Source organism: Salmo trutta, chromosome 7 (assembly GCF_901001165.1).
Source record: "Salmo trutta chromosome 7, fSalTru1.1, whole genome shotgun sequence".
In the NCBI taxonomy this organism is placed as follows: domain Eukaryota; kingdom Metazoa; phylum Chordata; class Actinopteri; order Salmoniformes; family Salmonidae; genus Salmo; species Salmo trutta.
In genome coordinates, this window is record NC_042963.1 from 54,246,336 (window position 1) to 54,264,234 (window position 17,899).

The following is a 17,899-nucleotide window of genomic DNA, read 5'->3' on the forward strand; positions in this document are numbered from 1 at the left end:
AAGTAGTGAAAAGTTTAGTATTTGGTCCCATATTCCTAACAAACAATGATTACATCAAGCTTGTTACTCTACACACTGGTTGGATGCAGTTAGTTGTTTGTTTTGGTTGTTTCAGATCATTTTGTACCCAATATAAATTAATGCTAAATAATGTATTGTGTCATTTTGGAGTCTCCTTTTATTCTAAATAAGAATATAATGTTTCTAAACACTTTATACATAAATGTGGATGCTACCATGATTACGTCTATTCCTGAACGAATCGTGGATAATCATGAATGAGAAAGTTAGACTCACAAATATCATACCCTCAAGACATGCTAACCTCTCACCATTACAATAACAGGGGAGGTTAGCATTTTATATCATAACCCCAAGACATGCTAACCTCTCACCATTACAATAACAGGGGAGGTTAGCATTTTATATCATAACCCCAAGACATGCTAACCTCTCACCATTACAATAACAGGGGAGGTTAGCATTTTATATCATAACCCCAAGACATGCTAACCTCTCACCATTACAATAACAGGGGAGGTTTAGCATTTTATATCATAACCCCAAGACATGCTAACCTCTCACCATTACAATAACAGGGGAGGTTAGCATTTTATATCATAACCCCAAGACATGCTAACCTCTCACCATTACAATAACAGGGGAGGTTAGCATTTTATATCATACCCTCAAGACATGCTAACCTCTCACCATTACAATAACAGGGGAGATTAGCATTTTATATCATACCCCCAAGACATGCTAACCTCTCACCATAACAATAACAGGGGAGGTTAGCATTTTATATCATAACCCCAAGACATGCTAACCTCTCACCATTACAATAACAGGGGAGGTTAGCATTTTATATCATAACCCCAAGACATGCTAACCTCTCACCATTACAATAACAGGGGAGGTTAGCATTTTATATCATACCCTCAAGACATGCTAACCTCTCACCATTACAATAACAGGGGAGGTTAGCATTTTTATCATAACCCCAAGACATGCTAACCTCTCACCATTACAATAACAGGGGAGGTTTAGCATTTTATATCATACCCCCAAGACATGCTAACCTCTCACCATAACAATAACAGGGGAGGTTAGCATTTTATATCATAACCCCAAGACATGCTAACCTCTCACCATTACAATAACAGGGGAGGTTAGCATTTTATATCATAACCCCAAGACATGCTAACCTCTCACCATTACAATAACAGGGGAGGTTTAGCATTTTATATCATACCCCCAAGACATGCTAACCTCTCACCATAACAATAACAGGGGAGGTTAGCATTTTATATCATAACCCCAAGACATGCTAACCTCTCACCATTACAATAACAGGGGAGGTTAGCATTTTATATCATAACCCCAAGACATGCTAACCTCTCACCATTACAATAACAGGGGAGGTTAGCATTTGGGATGGCGGGGGCATGATATTTGTGCCTCTGTAACTTTCTCACTCATCATTATTCACGATTCATGGGTGTATGACGAGCTATGAATATGAGACAAAATACTACACTTTTGACTAGTTTAGTATAAGTGAATTTGTCCCAATACTTTTGGTCCCATAAGATGGGGGGACTATGTACAAACATTGCTGTAATTTTCCAAACGGTTCACCCGATATGGATGAAAATACCCTCACATTAAAGCTGCCAGTCTGCACTGTCCAAATCATTGTGTCATTTCTAAATCCAAAGTGCTGGAGTACAGAGCCAAAACAACAAAACATTTGTCACTGTACCAATACGTCAATTATGTCATACCCCTGCACATTGACTCAGTACTGGTACCCTGTGTATATATCCAAGTTATTACCTCATACCCCTGCACATTGACTCAGTACTGGTACCCTGTGTATATATCCAAGTTATTACCTCATACCCCTGTATATTGACTCAGTACTGGTACCCTGTGTATATATCCAAGTTATTACCTAGTACCCCTGCACATTGACTCAGTACTGGTACCCTGTGTATATATCCAAGTTATTACCTCATACCCCTGCACATTGACTCAGTACTGGTACCCTGTGTATATATCCATGTTATTACCTCGTACCCCTGCACATTGACTCAGTACTGGTACCCTGTGTATATATCCAAGTTATTACCTAGTACCCCTGCACATTGACTCAGTACTGGTACCCTGTGTATATATCCAAGTTATTACCTCGTACCCCTGCACATTGACTCAGTACTGGTACCCCGTGTATATATCCAAGTTATTACCTCATACCCCTGCACATTGACTCAGTACTGGTACCCTGTGTATATATCCAAGTTATTACCTCATACCCCTGCACATTGACTCAGTACTGGTACCCCGTGTATATATCCAAGTTATTACCTCGTACCCCTGCACATTGACTCAGTACTGGTACCCCGTGTATATATCCAAGTTATTACCTCGTACCCCTGCACATTGACTCAGTACTGGTACCCTGTGTATATATCCAAGTTATTACCTCGTACCCCTGCACATTGACTCAGTACTGGTACCCCGTGTATATATCCAAGTTATTACCTCATACCCCTGCACATTGACTCAGTACTGGTACCCCGTGTATATATCCAAGTTATTACCTCATACCGCTGCACATTGACTCAGTACTGGTACCCTGTATATATATATCCAAGTTATTACCTCGTACCCCTACACATTGACTCAGTACTGGTACCCCGTGTATATATCCAAGTTATTACCTCATACCGCTGCACATTGACTCAGTACTGGTACCCTGTATATATATATCCAAGTTATTACCTCGTACCCCTACACATTGACTCAGTACTGGTACCCCGTGTATATATCCAAGTTATTACCTCATACCCCTGCACATTGACTCAGTACTGGTACCCTGTATATATATATCCAAGTTATTACCTCATACCCCTGTATATTGACTCAGTACTGGTACCCTGTGTATATATCCAAGTTATTACCTCATACCCCTGCACATTGACTCAGTACTGGTACCCTGTATATATATATCCAAGTTATTACCTCATACCCCTGTATATTGACTCAGTACTGGTACCCTGTGTATATATCCAAGTTATTACCTCATACCCCTGCACATTGACTCAGTACTGGTACCCCGTGTATATATCCAAGTTACTACCTCGTACCCCTGCACATTGACTCAGTACTGGTACCCCGTGTATATATCCAAGTTATTACCTCATACCCCTGCACATTGACTCAGTACTGGTACCCCGTATATATATCCAAGTTATCGTTACTCATTGTGTATTTATTCCTTGTTTTATTATTTTTCTATATGTTTCTCTCTGCGTTGTTTGGGAAGGGCCCATCAGTCAGCATTTCCCTGTTAGTCTACACCTGTTGTTTACCAATCATGTGACAAATACAATTTGATTTGATTTGATTTGAGTATGAACAGGTGGAGCAGTACATGCCTTTTAATTAATCAATCAATGAATCAACTAATCAATTATATTTGTGTCCACAGTATAAACAGGTGGAGCAGTACATGTCCTTCCACAAGCTTCCTGCCTGCATGCGGCAGAGGGTCCATGACTACTACGAACATCGCTTCCAGGGCAAGATGTTTGACGAGGAGAGCATTCTGGGGGAGCTGAACGAACCGCTCAGAGAGGTCTCTCTCGTGTGTGTGTGTGTGTGTGTGTGTGTGTGTGTGTGTGTGTGTGTGTGTGTGTGTGTGTGTGTGTGTGTGTGTGTGTGTGTGTGTTAATAATAACCTTCGCTGGTTCTGGCACAATCACAGCTTAATCTCCATCATCTCAATGACGGAGTCCCAAATGTCACACTATTCCCTTTCTAGCCCACAGGGCTCTGGTATGTAGTGCACTACAGTATGTAGAGGATAGGGTTCCATTTGGGACTCAACCCCTATGATAGGACACATTCTGACTTTGTTGAGGGACTTTTCTGTTCAATATTCTGTGTAGCGACCATTATGTGATTACTTAGCTGTCGCCTGTAGACTACTCTAACGTTGTGTCCCAAATGGCACCCTATTCCCTATTTAGTGCCCTACTTTTGATCAGGGACCATTAGGGCTGGTCAAAAGGGAGTGCACTACGTAGGGAATAGGGTGCCATTTGGGACAGGATATATGTTTGCTGCAAATAAGGGACATAGTGTATTTTACCTTTATTTAACTAGGCAAGTCAGTTAAGAACAAATTTATTTACAATGGCAGCCTAGGAATAGTGGGTTAACTGCCTTGTTCAGTGGCAGAACGACAGATTTTTACCTTGTCAGCTCAGGGATTCGATTTTGCAACCTTTTGGTTACTGGCCCAACGCTCTGACCACTAGGCTACCTGCCTCCCCTCCACTCTGACCACTAGGCTACCTGCCTACAAAATGTGTATCATGATACCACTAGTGTAAACAATGATTGAATTGTAATGTAGCCTAATAAATGTCTAAATGTGGCCACGTTTGATGTTCGTCATAAAGTTCATCGTTATGCTATTGGAATGCTATGAACGTGGGATTGTTTTGTGTTTATATTGAAGATCTGACAAGATCTGATATATACCCATAGATCTCTGTTCATACGTCTCTTAGAAGTCTCATAGGAGCCCCTACAAAATGTTTATCATGATACCTCTAAGTACCTTGCTGGTGTCCTGAATCTTATTCTCCTTACAGAACACGTTTTGTGTTCTTAAAACATAGTTTTATTCTATTCCATGATTTCTGTCTTTTGCAGGAGATCGTCAACTTCAACTGTCGTAAGCTGGTGGCTTCAATGCCTCTGTTCGCCAACGCCGACCCCAACTTTGTGACGTCAACGTTGACCAAGCTGCGCTTTGAGGTGTTCCAGCCCATGGATAACGTGGTTATGGAAGGGACCGTCGGCAGAAAGATGTACTTCATCCAACACGGGGTGGTCCGCGTCATCGCCAAGGGCAACAAAGAGACCAAGCTGTCTGACGGGTCCTACTTTGGAGGTAGGAAAGGTGTCACAGAGACTCTGTTACAATATCCACACTGACATACTACTAACAATGAAACAATTTGTATATTTATTTATCCTTTATATAATAACTAGGCAAGTCAGTTAAGAACAAATTCTTATTTACAATGACGGCCTACCCCGGCCTAACCCGGACGACGCTGGGCCAATTGTACACCGCCCTATGGGACTCCCAATCACGGCTGGTTGTGATATAGGCCGGAATCGAACCAGGGTCTGTAGTGGTACCTCTTGCACAGTGTGTTAGTCCGCTGCGCCACTCGGGAAACCCCATCAGTGGTGTAGTGGTAAGACAGAAGGTGGATAAATACTGATCATCATTCGTGTTGAGTAAATTAAGGCTCCCTATACTTTCAATGCATTTTTCCTCAAAAGGAGGGTAAACGCACGCTCAAAATAAAAAAGGTTTGTAAATGGCGTTTTACGTGCGTTTACCCTCCACTACACCACTGGAAACAATGTACTGTAATTACGTAGCTTTGGGATGGTGAGTATTTGACGGTTGAAGTTTGAAGTGTATTTGCCATGTGTAATGAATACATTTTGGGATCTTACTCATTGGAGATCTCACAATAAAACACAAGAAAACACAATAAAAACACCATTAAAACAATAAAACACAATAAAAACACAATTAAAACAAATAAAAACACAATAAAACACAAAACACAATTAAAACACAATTAAAACACAATTAAAACACAATAAAAACACAATTAAAACAATAAAAACACAATAAAACAGCAAAAAATATAGAAACGTTTGAATGTGGACGGTGTCAATACCTGCCCCTGGGGGGCCCCCTCATCATTCTGGGATATTTGTTTGATTTATTTATGAAATTTATTTGACAGAGACATTGCCATTAATCAATATTTCAGTGTTCACTTAGTATCACTGTTAATGTACCGGCGTTAGCCAAATAGGCAAATTTAGCTACATTTGGGCCATAGTTCCTGTGGATGGGGAGTGGAAATAGGATGGTGTCGATATGGAGCCCCAGGGGACCTCACATGGGTGCTGGAGGTTCGGGGGAGATTCCCAGGGATGTTCTTCTCCAAACATAATCCATTGATTCATTAGATTAATTTATATGACTCTGTGTTACAGACAAGACAATAAATTATACAAATCATCTCACAAAGGGCTTTGGATTTAGTTGGGGTTTTGCTTTTTGGTCTTAGTCCTTCTGTAGTGGGGTTTTCCCATTGTTACCACTGTGTCTATTAACACAAACCGAAGACAGATAGACAGACAGACAGACAGACAGACAGGTGGTAGACAGACAGACAGGTGGCAGACAGACAGACAGACAGACAGACAGACAGACAGACAGACAGACAGACAGACAGACAGGTGGTAGACAGACAGGTGGTAGACAGACAGACAGAAAGACAGACAGACAGACAGACAGACAGACAGACAGACAGGTGGTAGACAGACAGACAGAGAGACAGACAGACAGAGAGACAGACAGAGAGACAGAGAGACATACAGACAGACAGACAGGTGGTAGACAGACAGACAGACAGACAGACAGACAGACAGACAGGTGGTAGACAGACAGACAGACAGGTGGTAGACAGACAGACAGACAGACAGACAGACAGACAGACAGACTAAAATGGAGGTCGGGTTGTTTTATTTGCTGATCTGACTGGCGATAGAAGGACCAGATGAGGTCAGAACAAAACTCTAAGCTCTAAAATGCCATTAAGTGCTCCATCTGTGGAGTTAGTCCAGAAAACACTGCTCTTTTTTGTGTTTTATCGACTTATATTGATGATATGATCATTTATTCTGACTCTCTGTCCTCTGGTGCATAACAGTACATGGGGATCAACACACACAGATCTGTTTCATAGTGAGAATATCAGCCATTTTGTAACAGTTTGTTTTTGGAAATAAAATATTCATACTGTGTAATGTGTTTCCCTTTTACAAAGAAATAGGGCATGATAGTGCTCCTCTCCTCAATATCCAAAATATAATTCTCTGAAATAGGTTTAATATTTCATGTACAGGTGGTCGGTTGACAATCTATTCTATAACTGAATAATTCTTGTGTTCCCTGCAGAGATCTGCCTGCTGACTCGAGGCAGAAGAACGGCCAGTGTTCGCGCTGAGACGTACTGCCGTCTGTACTCTCTGTCTGTGGATAACTTTAACGAGGTCCTGGAGGAGTACCCCATGATGAGACGGGCCTTCGAGACCGTCGCTCTGGACCGGCTGGACCGCATAGGTGACAGCTTACAGAGGAGCCATCAACCTGGGACTGGTTTCCCAAAGCCTTCGTAGCTACAGTAGTATGATATTCCTCTCAACAACCTCTCAACAACCTAACACAATTTGTAAAAATGAGGCATATTGCTGTTCTACCAAAGTGTGAGTTTGTGTCAGCGAGAGAAATAACATGCTATATCAACAACGACGACTTTAGAAATCTCACTGTGCCGGTCGCTGTGCCGGTCGGTCGCTGTGCCGGTCGCTGTGCCGCTAGCTGTGCCGGTCGCTGTGCCGCTAGCTGTGCCGCTAGCTGTGCCGGTCGCTGTGCCGCTAGCTGTGCCGCTCGCTGTGCCGCTAGCTGTGCCGCTCGCTGTGCCGCTAGCTGTGCCGCTAGCTGTGTCGGTCGCTGTGCCGGTCGCTGTGCCGCTCGCTGTGCCGCTCGCTGTGCCGGTCGCTGTGCCGGTCGCTGTGCCGGTCGCTGTGCCGGTCGCTGTGCCGCTCGCTGTGCCGCTCGCTGTGCCGCTCGCTGTGCCGGTCGCTGTGCCGCTCGCTGTGTCGGTCGCTGTGCCGCTCGCTGTGCCGGTCGCTGTGCCGGTCGGTCACTGTGCCGGTCACTGTGCCGGTCGCTGTGCCGGTCGCTGTGCCGGTCACTGTGCCGCTCACTGTGCCGGTCGCTGTGCCGGTCGCTGTGCCGCTCACTGTGCCGGTCGCTGTGCCAGTCGCTGTGCCGGTCGGTCACTGTGCCGCTCGCTGTGCCAGTCGCTGTGCCGGTCACTGTGCCGCTCACTGTGCCAGTCGCTGTGCCGGTCGGTCACTGTGCCGCTCACTGTGCCAGTCGCTGTGCCGGTCACTGTGCCGCTCACTGTGCCAGTCGCTGTGCCGGTCGCTGTGCCGCTCACTGTGCCGGTCGCTGTGCCGGTCACTGTGCCGCTCACTGTGCCAGTCGCTGTGCCGGTCGCTGTGCCGGTCGCTGTGCCAGTCGCTGTGCCGCTCGCTGTGCCGGTCGCTGTGCCGCTCACTGTGCCGGTCACTGTGCCAGTCACTGTGCCGCTCGCTGTGCCGGTCGCTGTGCCGCTCGCTGTGCCGGTCACTGTGCCGGTCACTGTGCCGGTCGCTGTGCCGCTAGCTGTGCCGCTAGCTGTGCCGGTCGCTGTGCCGCTCGCTGTGCCGGTCACTGTGCCGGTCACTGTGCCGGTCGCTGTGCCGGTCGGTCGCTGTGCCGCTCGCTGTGCCGGTCGGTCGCTGTGCCGCTCGCTGTGCCGGTCGGTCGCTGTGCCGCTAGCTGTGCCGCTCGCTGTGCCGCTCGCTGTGCCGGTCGCTGTGCCGGTCGGTCGCTGTGCCGGTCGCTGTGCCGCTCGCTGTGCCAGTCGCTGTGCCAGTCGGTCGCTGTGCCAGTCGCTGTGCCGGTCGGTCGCTGTGCCGCTCGCTGTGCCGCTCGCTGTGCCGGTCGCTGTGCCGGTCGCTGTGCCGGTCGGTCGCTGTGCCGGTCGCTGTGCCGCTTGCTGTGCCAGTCGGTCGCTGTGCCGCTAGCTGTGCCGCTCGCTGTGCCGCTCGCTGTGCCGGTCGCTGTGCCGGTCGCTGTGCCGGTCGCTGTGCCAGTCCTAGAGCAGCTCTACTGCACTATAGGTTATCTATGTACTGTTCTTCATGCATGTTAATTATAACCTGGAAGGATTTGAACTGGCTGAAAATGTGAAAAGAAAGAGTGAGAATTAAATTTAGGCAAGCCGATGGTGATATCTTATGTCAGCACATTTGACTGTTTTATTTTCAGAAGGGAGAGATATCTCGTTGCCCTGAGGTGAAAGCATTGTGTTAAAAAGGCCCTCATTTAGCTGTGGTTTAATGGATGACAGGCAGGGGCCTTAGAACCAAGGCCTCTCTCTAATTCTGGTTCTCTCTAATTCTATTTCTCTCCAATTCTGTTTCTCTCCAATTCTGTTTCTCTCTCATTCTGGTTCCCTGTAATTCTGGTTCTCTCTCATTCTGGTTCTCTCTCATTCTGTTTCTCTCTCATTCTGGTTCCCTGTAATTCTGGTTCTCTCTCATTCTGGTTCTCTCTAATTCTGGTTCTCTCTAATTCTGGTTCTCTCTAATTCTGGTTCTCTCTCATTGTGGTTTTCTCTCATTCTGTTTCTCTCTAATTCTGATTCTCTCTAATTCTGATTCTCTCTAATTCTGATTCTCTCTCATTCTGATTCTCTCTCATTCTGGTTCCTTCTATTTCTGGTTCCCTCTAATTCTGAATGAAATATGACAGCCACACCCAACGATGACTGCAACAGGTACACATACTAATCTCTCTCTCATTGACTTTCTTCTCTACAGGAAAGAGGAACTCTGTGCTCCAACACAAAGTCACCCAGAACTCAGGAGCTGTGAACCTCCTGGAGAACGCGATCATCCAGACGATCGTACAGCAAGACCGGGACATGGCCATCCAGAGCAACATCTCTCCCCTGTCCCTGGATCCCGACGCCCCATCCCTCACCTCCACCCCGGGGGTCATCTGGGCTCCCCTGGTCCAGGGCCCCCTCCAGGCCGCTGCAGCCACCACCTCCCTGGCTCTGGCCTTCTCCCACTCCCAGCTCCACGCCCAGCTCCCTCCCATCCTCTTTCACCGTCCGCTCTCTGTCTCCGAGTCGTTCAAGGATCCTAGAGGCCACCGTCTGCAGAGGGGCATGTTTGTGGGCGTGTCCAGTGGCTGTGGCTCCAGGGCTGCATCTCCAGGCGGGTCTGTGAAGTTCCGTTCTGGAGTGGACACTCCGATATTAGTCTCGCTCCGGGCGCAGCATTTAGTCTCCACAGCCTCCTCCATTTATCCTCTGTCACCTATGACCTCCATGTACCAGCCCACCTCCTCCATCGCCTCCACCGACTTCCAGGCTCAGCCCAGCAGAGCCTCTTCCCTCCCCCTGGGCCAGGCCTCCATCCGGGAGTATCCACCCTCCTCCTCCTCCTCGTCCACCTCCTCCTGCATGGCCCAGCTCCAGCACCACCACCCCTACAGCCCACCAGGGACCCACCAGCAGGAGGCATCAGGGAGGCCCACCATGGGCACGCCGAGATTCCCAGCCCACTCAGCCCCCTCTGGTTCCACCTTAAGCCCTCTCATCTGTAGCTCTGTCAGCCCCATCCTGAGCCAGCTACAGAACTCTCACCCTCACACTACCAGCGCTCAGCAGCATGTCAAAATGGGACCTGGTCATCAGGAGAGAGCAGGTCACCTCCTCCTCCCCCACTGCCCCTACACGACCACAAGCCCTAGCAACCCCACCCAGCACCACAGCTCCAGTGGGTTTCTATCTACATCTATCCCAGAACAGGCCGGCGTTGGAGGTGTTGGAGTCCCATCCTCCCTGGTGCATCACAGTCTGGCAGGCCTCCACCCCAGCCTCCTCCGACAGGTTCTCCCAGAGCACTCTGCCCATTCTTCCCACTTTGCCCTGGCCTCGCTGGCTCAGTACGGGTCAGTGGACGGCTCCCCGGCCTGTACCCCACCGGTAACACCCAGCCCCACCATCCAGAGCCCGCTGACAGGCAGGACGGTGCTTCAGCACCACAGCCAACCCTCCAGCGCCAATGGTTCTCACAGCTACCTCACCCCACAGACATCATGTCCTCCCCAGGTAGATGGGAGAGGGCAGAGGGCAGAGTCCCTGGTGGATCTCTTCACACAGGATGTCAGGACTATCTCCACTGTTTCCACCTCGGGCTCACACGGCTATCTACCCCAGGAAGGGGCTCTCTCCATACCGTCTTTTTCCATACCTTCAGGGGGGCTTGGTTCCTCTCTTCCCATGGTGGGTGGTAGCAGTAATAAATGGTACAGCCCCATCCCAGGGCACGCCACTCCTCTGAGTCACTACACTCCCACGGGATCTGAACCTCCAACTGCCGTGAGCCAAGAAGCACCGAAGTCTTGGCATCCCAACCCCAGTCGTCCTGTTACATCCGAGGCAGAGTACACAGTCTCCAATCTCCCTTCCAACTTGTGAGGTTTTAAAACACCTTCCTGCGATACCTGAACTACGAGGAAATTGTCTTCGCTATTGGCATTGTGTTTTTTTAATCGCTAGTGTAAGTTTTATATTATTCAAGGAGGGAGTGCGTATCTATATTGCAGGAAAAAGGATAAATATGTATTTTTAATGCAGTGTGAATGAACAGAGTGACTTCCCAGCGGGCGAAACCAGTTCTGGTTGTAAACGATTGGTAATGATGTCATTTCAACCAGTTTTGCCCGCTGGATTAAGTATTTTTCTACAGTACAGTGCTATTACTGTACTATGTTGAATGTGGAGGTACTGTACCAGTATGGATTGTTGGATAATATTAAACCACATGAAAGTATATTGACCAATTTCCGATCACATAAAATATATATTCTAGCCTATATCCTCACGTTGTAATTTTGTGTTAAAGTATTTGTTAAACATGCATTTTTATCTAACCTTTGACCCTATAGAAATTATAACACCAAAAATATTGTCATTTTTTTTATATTATTATATTTTCTTAGTGTATTGTGGTTCCTGCTTCGCTTCCAGTTGTGGAAGTGTGGAGAACGTGAGGCCACCCAAAGTAAAGAACAATGACTGAACTGCACTTTTTGTCATTTCAGAGATTAAGTGAAAAATGATGATGGTATGTCTTCCAATATTTTGTTTCAGACGGATCCTTGTGTATGTTTTCTAAGAATATATGTGTACATTCTGTATACATTTTTTACTAGCCTTGATATCTAACATAATATCTCGTCAAAAGACATGAATATATGTTTTTGACAAGTGACTGTGGATTTTAAAGTAAACAGTTTGGAAATTAATCATTGGAGTTTGGATGAAAGAAATACAGTAAGCATTGTGAGAATACAGTAATCCTTGTGAGAATACAGTAAATCTTGTGAGAATACAGTAAGCCTTGTGAGAATACAGTGAGGAAAAAAGTTGCATTTAAAAAATAAGTAATTCAGCTTTGGCCATTGTCTGTCTCATATTTCCTGCAAGGCACCTCCTCTGCTGACACCACACACACACACACACACACACACACACACACACACACACACACACACACACACACACAGACAGACAGACAGACGACAGCAGACAGACAGACAGACAGACAGACAGACAGACAGACAGACAGACAGACAGACAGACAGACAGACAGACAGACAGACAGACAGACAGACAGACAGACAGACAGACAGACAGACAGACAGACAGACAGACAGACAGACAGACAGACAGACAGACAGACAGACAGACAGACAGACAGACAGACAGACAGACAGACAGACAGACAGACAGACAGACAGACAGACAGACAGACAGACAGACAGACAGACAGACAGACAGACAGACAGACAGACAGACAGACTTACTTACTTACTTGAACAACTTCTGCCATTGTACTCTGAACATTAGCCACAGAATGATAACCTTGTTTCCCCTATGGGATGATAAAGGTACAGAGATTATACAGAGGTACATCTGAGGAATGACTCGACGCAGTAATCTTTGTCTTTGTGTGGGTATACAGACAGTACAGTCAGAGGAACAGTGAATTGAATTACAGCTCTTTGTCCATAACAACAGTGGACAGATGGGCAACAGAGACGTTCGCTAGACTTAAACACAAGATAAACAGGAGATAGAGGTGTGTTCATTAGGCACCAAACAGAAAAGAACAGACTGAAACAGGGAGGGACTATCTGGACTTGTCCAATAAGAAAGGCACATTTTTGTTTTCTGTTGCAAAAATGCTTTTAAAATGTTCTATTGTGTGACCTAATGAAAAAGACTCAGGTTTGGATACACAAGGGACTCTATTCAGTCTGTATCGCTGATAGAAATGTAATTTTTAAATTCCGATTGCGCCGATATATGCAGCGTTTACCTTGAATGCAGTCTCAGCTAACGCGGGAACATGGCCTCTAAAATTCAATCGCAGCTGTAAACGCTGAATTTTCCGCGATACGGAATTGAATAGAGCCCAAGGTCTGTGAATAGTGTCACCAACGGACAGTTAAATGTCTGAGAGACAACGATGCACTGAGTTTGACCTGACGATTATGTTTTTATTGCACCAATCAAAAGGGTCAGAAGTTATTACTTTGAAAACAGAGATAATCAACTCCTGGGTGTAATTTTTCTGTATATTTTCCTTTTTGTTTTTCGTTGTTTTATGATTTAAGATTATCTAGTCATTATTATTATATTATATTTTAACACCTGTTGACAAACTGCTGCCACATATTGTCATGTATTTCCATACAAGGTTTAATATCCCCTTATCCAGTTATAGAAATGATTGTTCTGGTCTTCTTGACGACGTTCTCTAAATCATGTTGTCCACAGACATAGGAATGAGACGTCTGTTGAATTGATCATGAATGATCAATGATTAACTCTTATTTTGAAAAGGTTACTTTTATTCTGAAAAGGTCAACAAACCCAGGCCTCTAGATTTCACCCAGTATCTCCATATCTATTCATCCTGTTATTTGTGTATATAATTACATATGTTTATGTTTGACTATTTTATTTATCTGACCTCTGACCTGTTTGTCTGACCTGTTATCTGATCTCTGACCTGGGCGAATATTAAACAGATCACAAGGTCATGCCCTTGAGAATCCAATCCAAACGCCTCAGTTGCATGGTTACTGGGGGTCCCTGGGAGCCTGAGCTGGCAGGTGGGGGCAGGTGTACACACACAGTCCTGTAGTGACTCTCTGACTGACCCTATAGGCAGGGATATAAATAACATCAGTCACTACTCAGTCACTACTCAGTCACTGGGCCTGATACTGGTGGTGGGTCAACCTTCCATTACTATCCCTCTCCACTCCGTCCTACCCCTCTCCTCTCCTCCGTCCTACCCCTCTCCACTCCTCTCCTCCGTCCTACCCCTCTCCACTCATCTCCTCTCCTCCATCCTAACCCCTCTCCACTCATCTCCTCTCCTCCGTCCTACCCCTCTCCACTCATCTCCTCTCCTCCATCTTACCCCATCTCCACTCCTCTCCTCCGTCCTACCCCTCTCCACTCCTCTCCTCCATCCTACCCCTCTCCACTCCTCTCCTTTCCTCCGTCCTACCCGTCTCCACTCCTCTCCTTTCCTCCGTCCTACCCCTCTCCACTCCACTCCTCTCCTCCGTTCTACCCCTCTCCACTCCACTCCTCTCCTCCGTTCTACCCCTCTCCACTCCACTCCTCTCCTCCGTTCTACCCCTCTCCACTCCTCTCCTTTCCTCCGTCTTACCCCTCTTCAGTCCTTTCCTCCGTCCTACCCCTCTCCCTCGTCCTACCCCTTTCCACTCCTCTCCTCTATCCTACCTATCTCCACTCCCCCCGTCCTACCCCTCTCCACTACAACAGAGGCGCCGCGTAGATTTGGATTGAATATCAGATCAGGTCAAAGCCTAGTTAGTAAAGCTACAATCTGGAATTCATTATATTATATTCAAATGTAGATGATTTCCATCCTGATCCCAGATTGTACCTTTAAGATGGAGGCGTTAATGTGTTACTGTGTGTTTTATTTCATAAATATGTATTTTATTTTTTCTCCATTTTGATCCTTTTGACTTCCCCGTACCGTATGATTCCATGATGACCAATGGTAAACAAATTGATATATATATTTTTGGAATAATGTTGAATTGGATGCAATAATAAAATCACATTTCTGGTGAACGACTAGTATCTGTCTTTGATGTTGTGATTCTCTGTATGAATATGAGCAGTGGGTAGGTACGGTGCTAGTATCTTTCTTTGATGTTGTGATTCTCTGTATGAATATGAGCAGTGGGTAGGTACGGTGCTAGTATCTGTCTTTGTTGTGATTCTCTGTATGAATATGAGCCGTGGGTAGGTACGGTGCTAGTATCTGTCTTTGATGTTGTGATTCTCTGTATGAATATGAGCCGTGGGTAGGTACGGTGCTAGTATCTGTCTTTGATGTTGTGATTCTCTGTATGAATATGAGCCGTGGGTAGGTACGGTGCTAGTATCTGTCTTTGATGTTGTGATTCTCTGTATGAATATGAGCCGTGGGTAGGTACGGTGCTAGTATCTGTCTTTGATGTTGTGATTCTCTGTATGAATATGAGCAGTGGGTAGGTACGGTGTGAGATTTGAACATCTGTTGAAATTCCATTAGAAAAAGTCCCAGAGCTTTAATCCGGATAATAATTCTGTTTTTAACTGCCCCGCGACATCTAGTGTTGACATGTCAAATGGAGACAGGATTATATTCTTTCGTTTTTTTATTTCAGGACATTCTTTCCGTCATCTAATATACAGAAAAGGGATCTGCGATTGTGTATAATAAAAAATGAAAAATGTATTGATTTCATACTGTAGTTATTCATACCTGTCCAACGATGTGTATGCCATTGCTTTGGTAATTGTCTGATTACTGGAACCATTTTTCCTCTAATCCTGTGCCTGTAATGCAGCTGTCAGACCAGTTTAGTACATACCGTATGATTATCAAGGTCATGTATCCGTGTCACGCTAATATACACACTTGCTAATGGTATTTTTCTCTGTGGCTTTGATGGATAACCTAAATGGCTTCAACTAGAAGGTCTGAACTCCGCTCTGGCGCTTTTACAAAGAACCACTAGATGGTGTGAGACTTCTCTGGAAGATGTTAGATTGTTGTAAATGCATATGAAAGACAGGAAGTAAAAGATTTGACATTTATTCAAGCAATATTGAGTAGAATATTAACTTATGTTTGCGCTACATTTTGTACCACGTGACTTCGTTCTGGTCCAGGGCGTGACCACGACTACACATGGCTGAATTACCTGGTATACTTGCCACGGTGGTTGGGTACATGCAGTTATATGCCATATATTCATGTTCTTTTTGTGTTTGTTAAAGCTGAGAAATGTGAGTTCCATCGCTCCACTATCTATTTTCTGGGATACGTCATCGCTGCAGGGAACATTCAGATGGCTCCTAACGAGGTGAGAACGGTGGTGGATTGGCCCTAACCCACATCCAGAGTGCAGCTTAAACGTTTCCTGGGATTTGCTCGTTTCTATTGCCGCTTCCTCCGGGGTTACAGAACCCTAGTTTCCCCCCGTCTCTGCACTCACCTCACCCAAGGTTCTGGTCCCCAGCTGCTGACCTTGCATTTTCAGATCTCAAGCTTCCGATTCACTACAGCCGCCACCTGAATCCATCCGGACCCGTCCCATCAGTTCGCGGTGGAGATCGGCGTCTCAGACGTTGGAGTGGGGACCGTCCTGTCCCAGCGTTCTGCCCAGGACTAAAAGCTGCATCCCTGCGCTTTCCTGCCCATTGTCTTAATCCCGCTGAGAGGAACTACGACGAGGGAAATCAGGAACTTCTTGCGGTTCAAGATGCGGCTGGAAGATTGGAGACACTGGCTAGAAGGGGGGGAACATCCATTCTTAGTGTGGACCGACCGTAAGAATCTGGAATATCTCCTCACCACCAAGCGCCTCAACTCAAGGCAGGCTCTTGTTATTTTCTCATTTTAATTGTACCATCTTCCACCACCCTTGGTCCAATAATGTGAAGCCTGATGGCCTCTCTCGCTTGTATAGCTCTGCAGCTACACCGTCTGATCCAGAGACCATCCTCCTTACTTCCTGTCTGGCAGCTACACTCGTCTGGGGTATAGAGAGCCTGGTCCGCAAGGCGCAGCGTTCCCAGCCGGACCCGGCTAACCGGTTGTTTGTCCCAGAATCTGCCCGGTCCCTGGTCCTGGAATGGGCTCATTCCTCACCTGCCATTCCGGCTCCTGACGGACCCTGACTTTCCTCTGACAACGGTTTTTGGTTGCCCGACATGGTTCCTGATGTCTCCACGTTCATCGCCGCCTGCACTGTGTGTGCGCAGAATAAGACTCCGCGGCAAGCTGGGGCAGGCCTTCTCACCTCCCCTGGTCCCATATATCCCTGGACTTTGTCACTGGTTTCCCTCCATCCTTATGGTAGTGGATAGGTTTTCCAAAGCCTCCCATTTCATTCCCCTTCCCAACCCAAGGAGAGGGCTCAGCCCGTGGTGCAGCACGTCTTCCCGGATCCATGGACTTCCGGTCGACATGGTCTCCGATCGTGGTGCCCAGTTCTCATCCCGATTCTGGAAGGCGTTCTGCACCCTCATTGGGTCATCGGCCAGCCTGTCCTCCGGGTTTCCGCCCCAATCTAACGGCCAGTCAGAGCTAGCCAATCAGGAGCTGGAGACGACTCTTCGTTGCCTCATCTCTGCCAACCCCACCACCTGGAAAGTGACTGTGTGTATGAATGGCACCACCCAAAAGTCCTTTAAAGAAGTGGCCTGCTGTTGCTGTTTAGTTCCGTTCGCCTTTGACCTTGTCTTGGTTACAGGTGGAGTATTTTTTTATTTTACCTTTATTTAACTAGGCAAGTCAGTTAAGAACAAATTCTTATTTACAATGACGGCCTAGGAACAGTGGATTAACTGGCTTGTTCAGGGGCAGAATGACAGATTTGTACCTTGTCAGCTCGGGGATTCAAACTTGCAACCTTTTGGTTACTAGTCCAATGCTCTAACCACTAGGCTACCCTGCCACCCGCAACACCCTTTCCTGCTTGGCCACTGGTCTCTCAATCTTCGAGTGTTCCTTGGGTTACCAGCCTCCGCTCTTCCCTGAGCATGAGGAA

General features: G+C 46.5%; 1 protein-coding gene across 1 annotated transcript in view; it reads left to right on the plus strand.

Annotated features, from left to right (window-relative positions):
• The window catches only part of LOC115196641 (potassium/sodium hyperpolarization-activated cyclic nucleotide-gated channel 3-like), a 41,010-nt gene extending 29,088 nt beyond the window's left edge, over window positions 1–11,922 (plus strand). Inside the window, exons 5-8 of the mRNA XM_029757486.1 lie at window positions 3,497–3,643; window positions 4,729–4,969; window positions 7,073–7,237; window positions 9,550–11,922. Coding sequence (XP_029613346.1) covers window positions 3,497–3,643; window positions 4,729–4,969; window positions 7,073–7,237; window positions 9,550–11,219 — 2,223 coding nt within the window. The 3' untranslated portion in view covers window positions 11,220–11,922. The remainder of the gene's footprint in view (window positions 1–3,496; window positions 3,644–4,728; window positions 4,970–7,072; window positions 7,238–9,549) is intronic.
• Window positions 11,923–17,899: the final 5,977 nt, after the last annotated feature.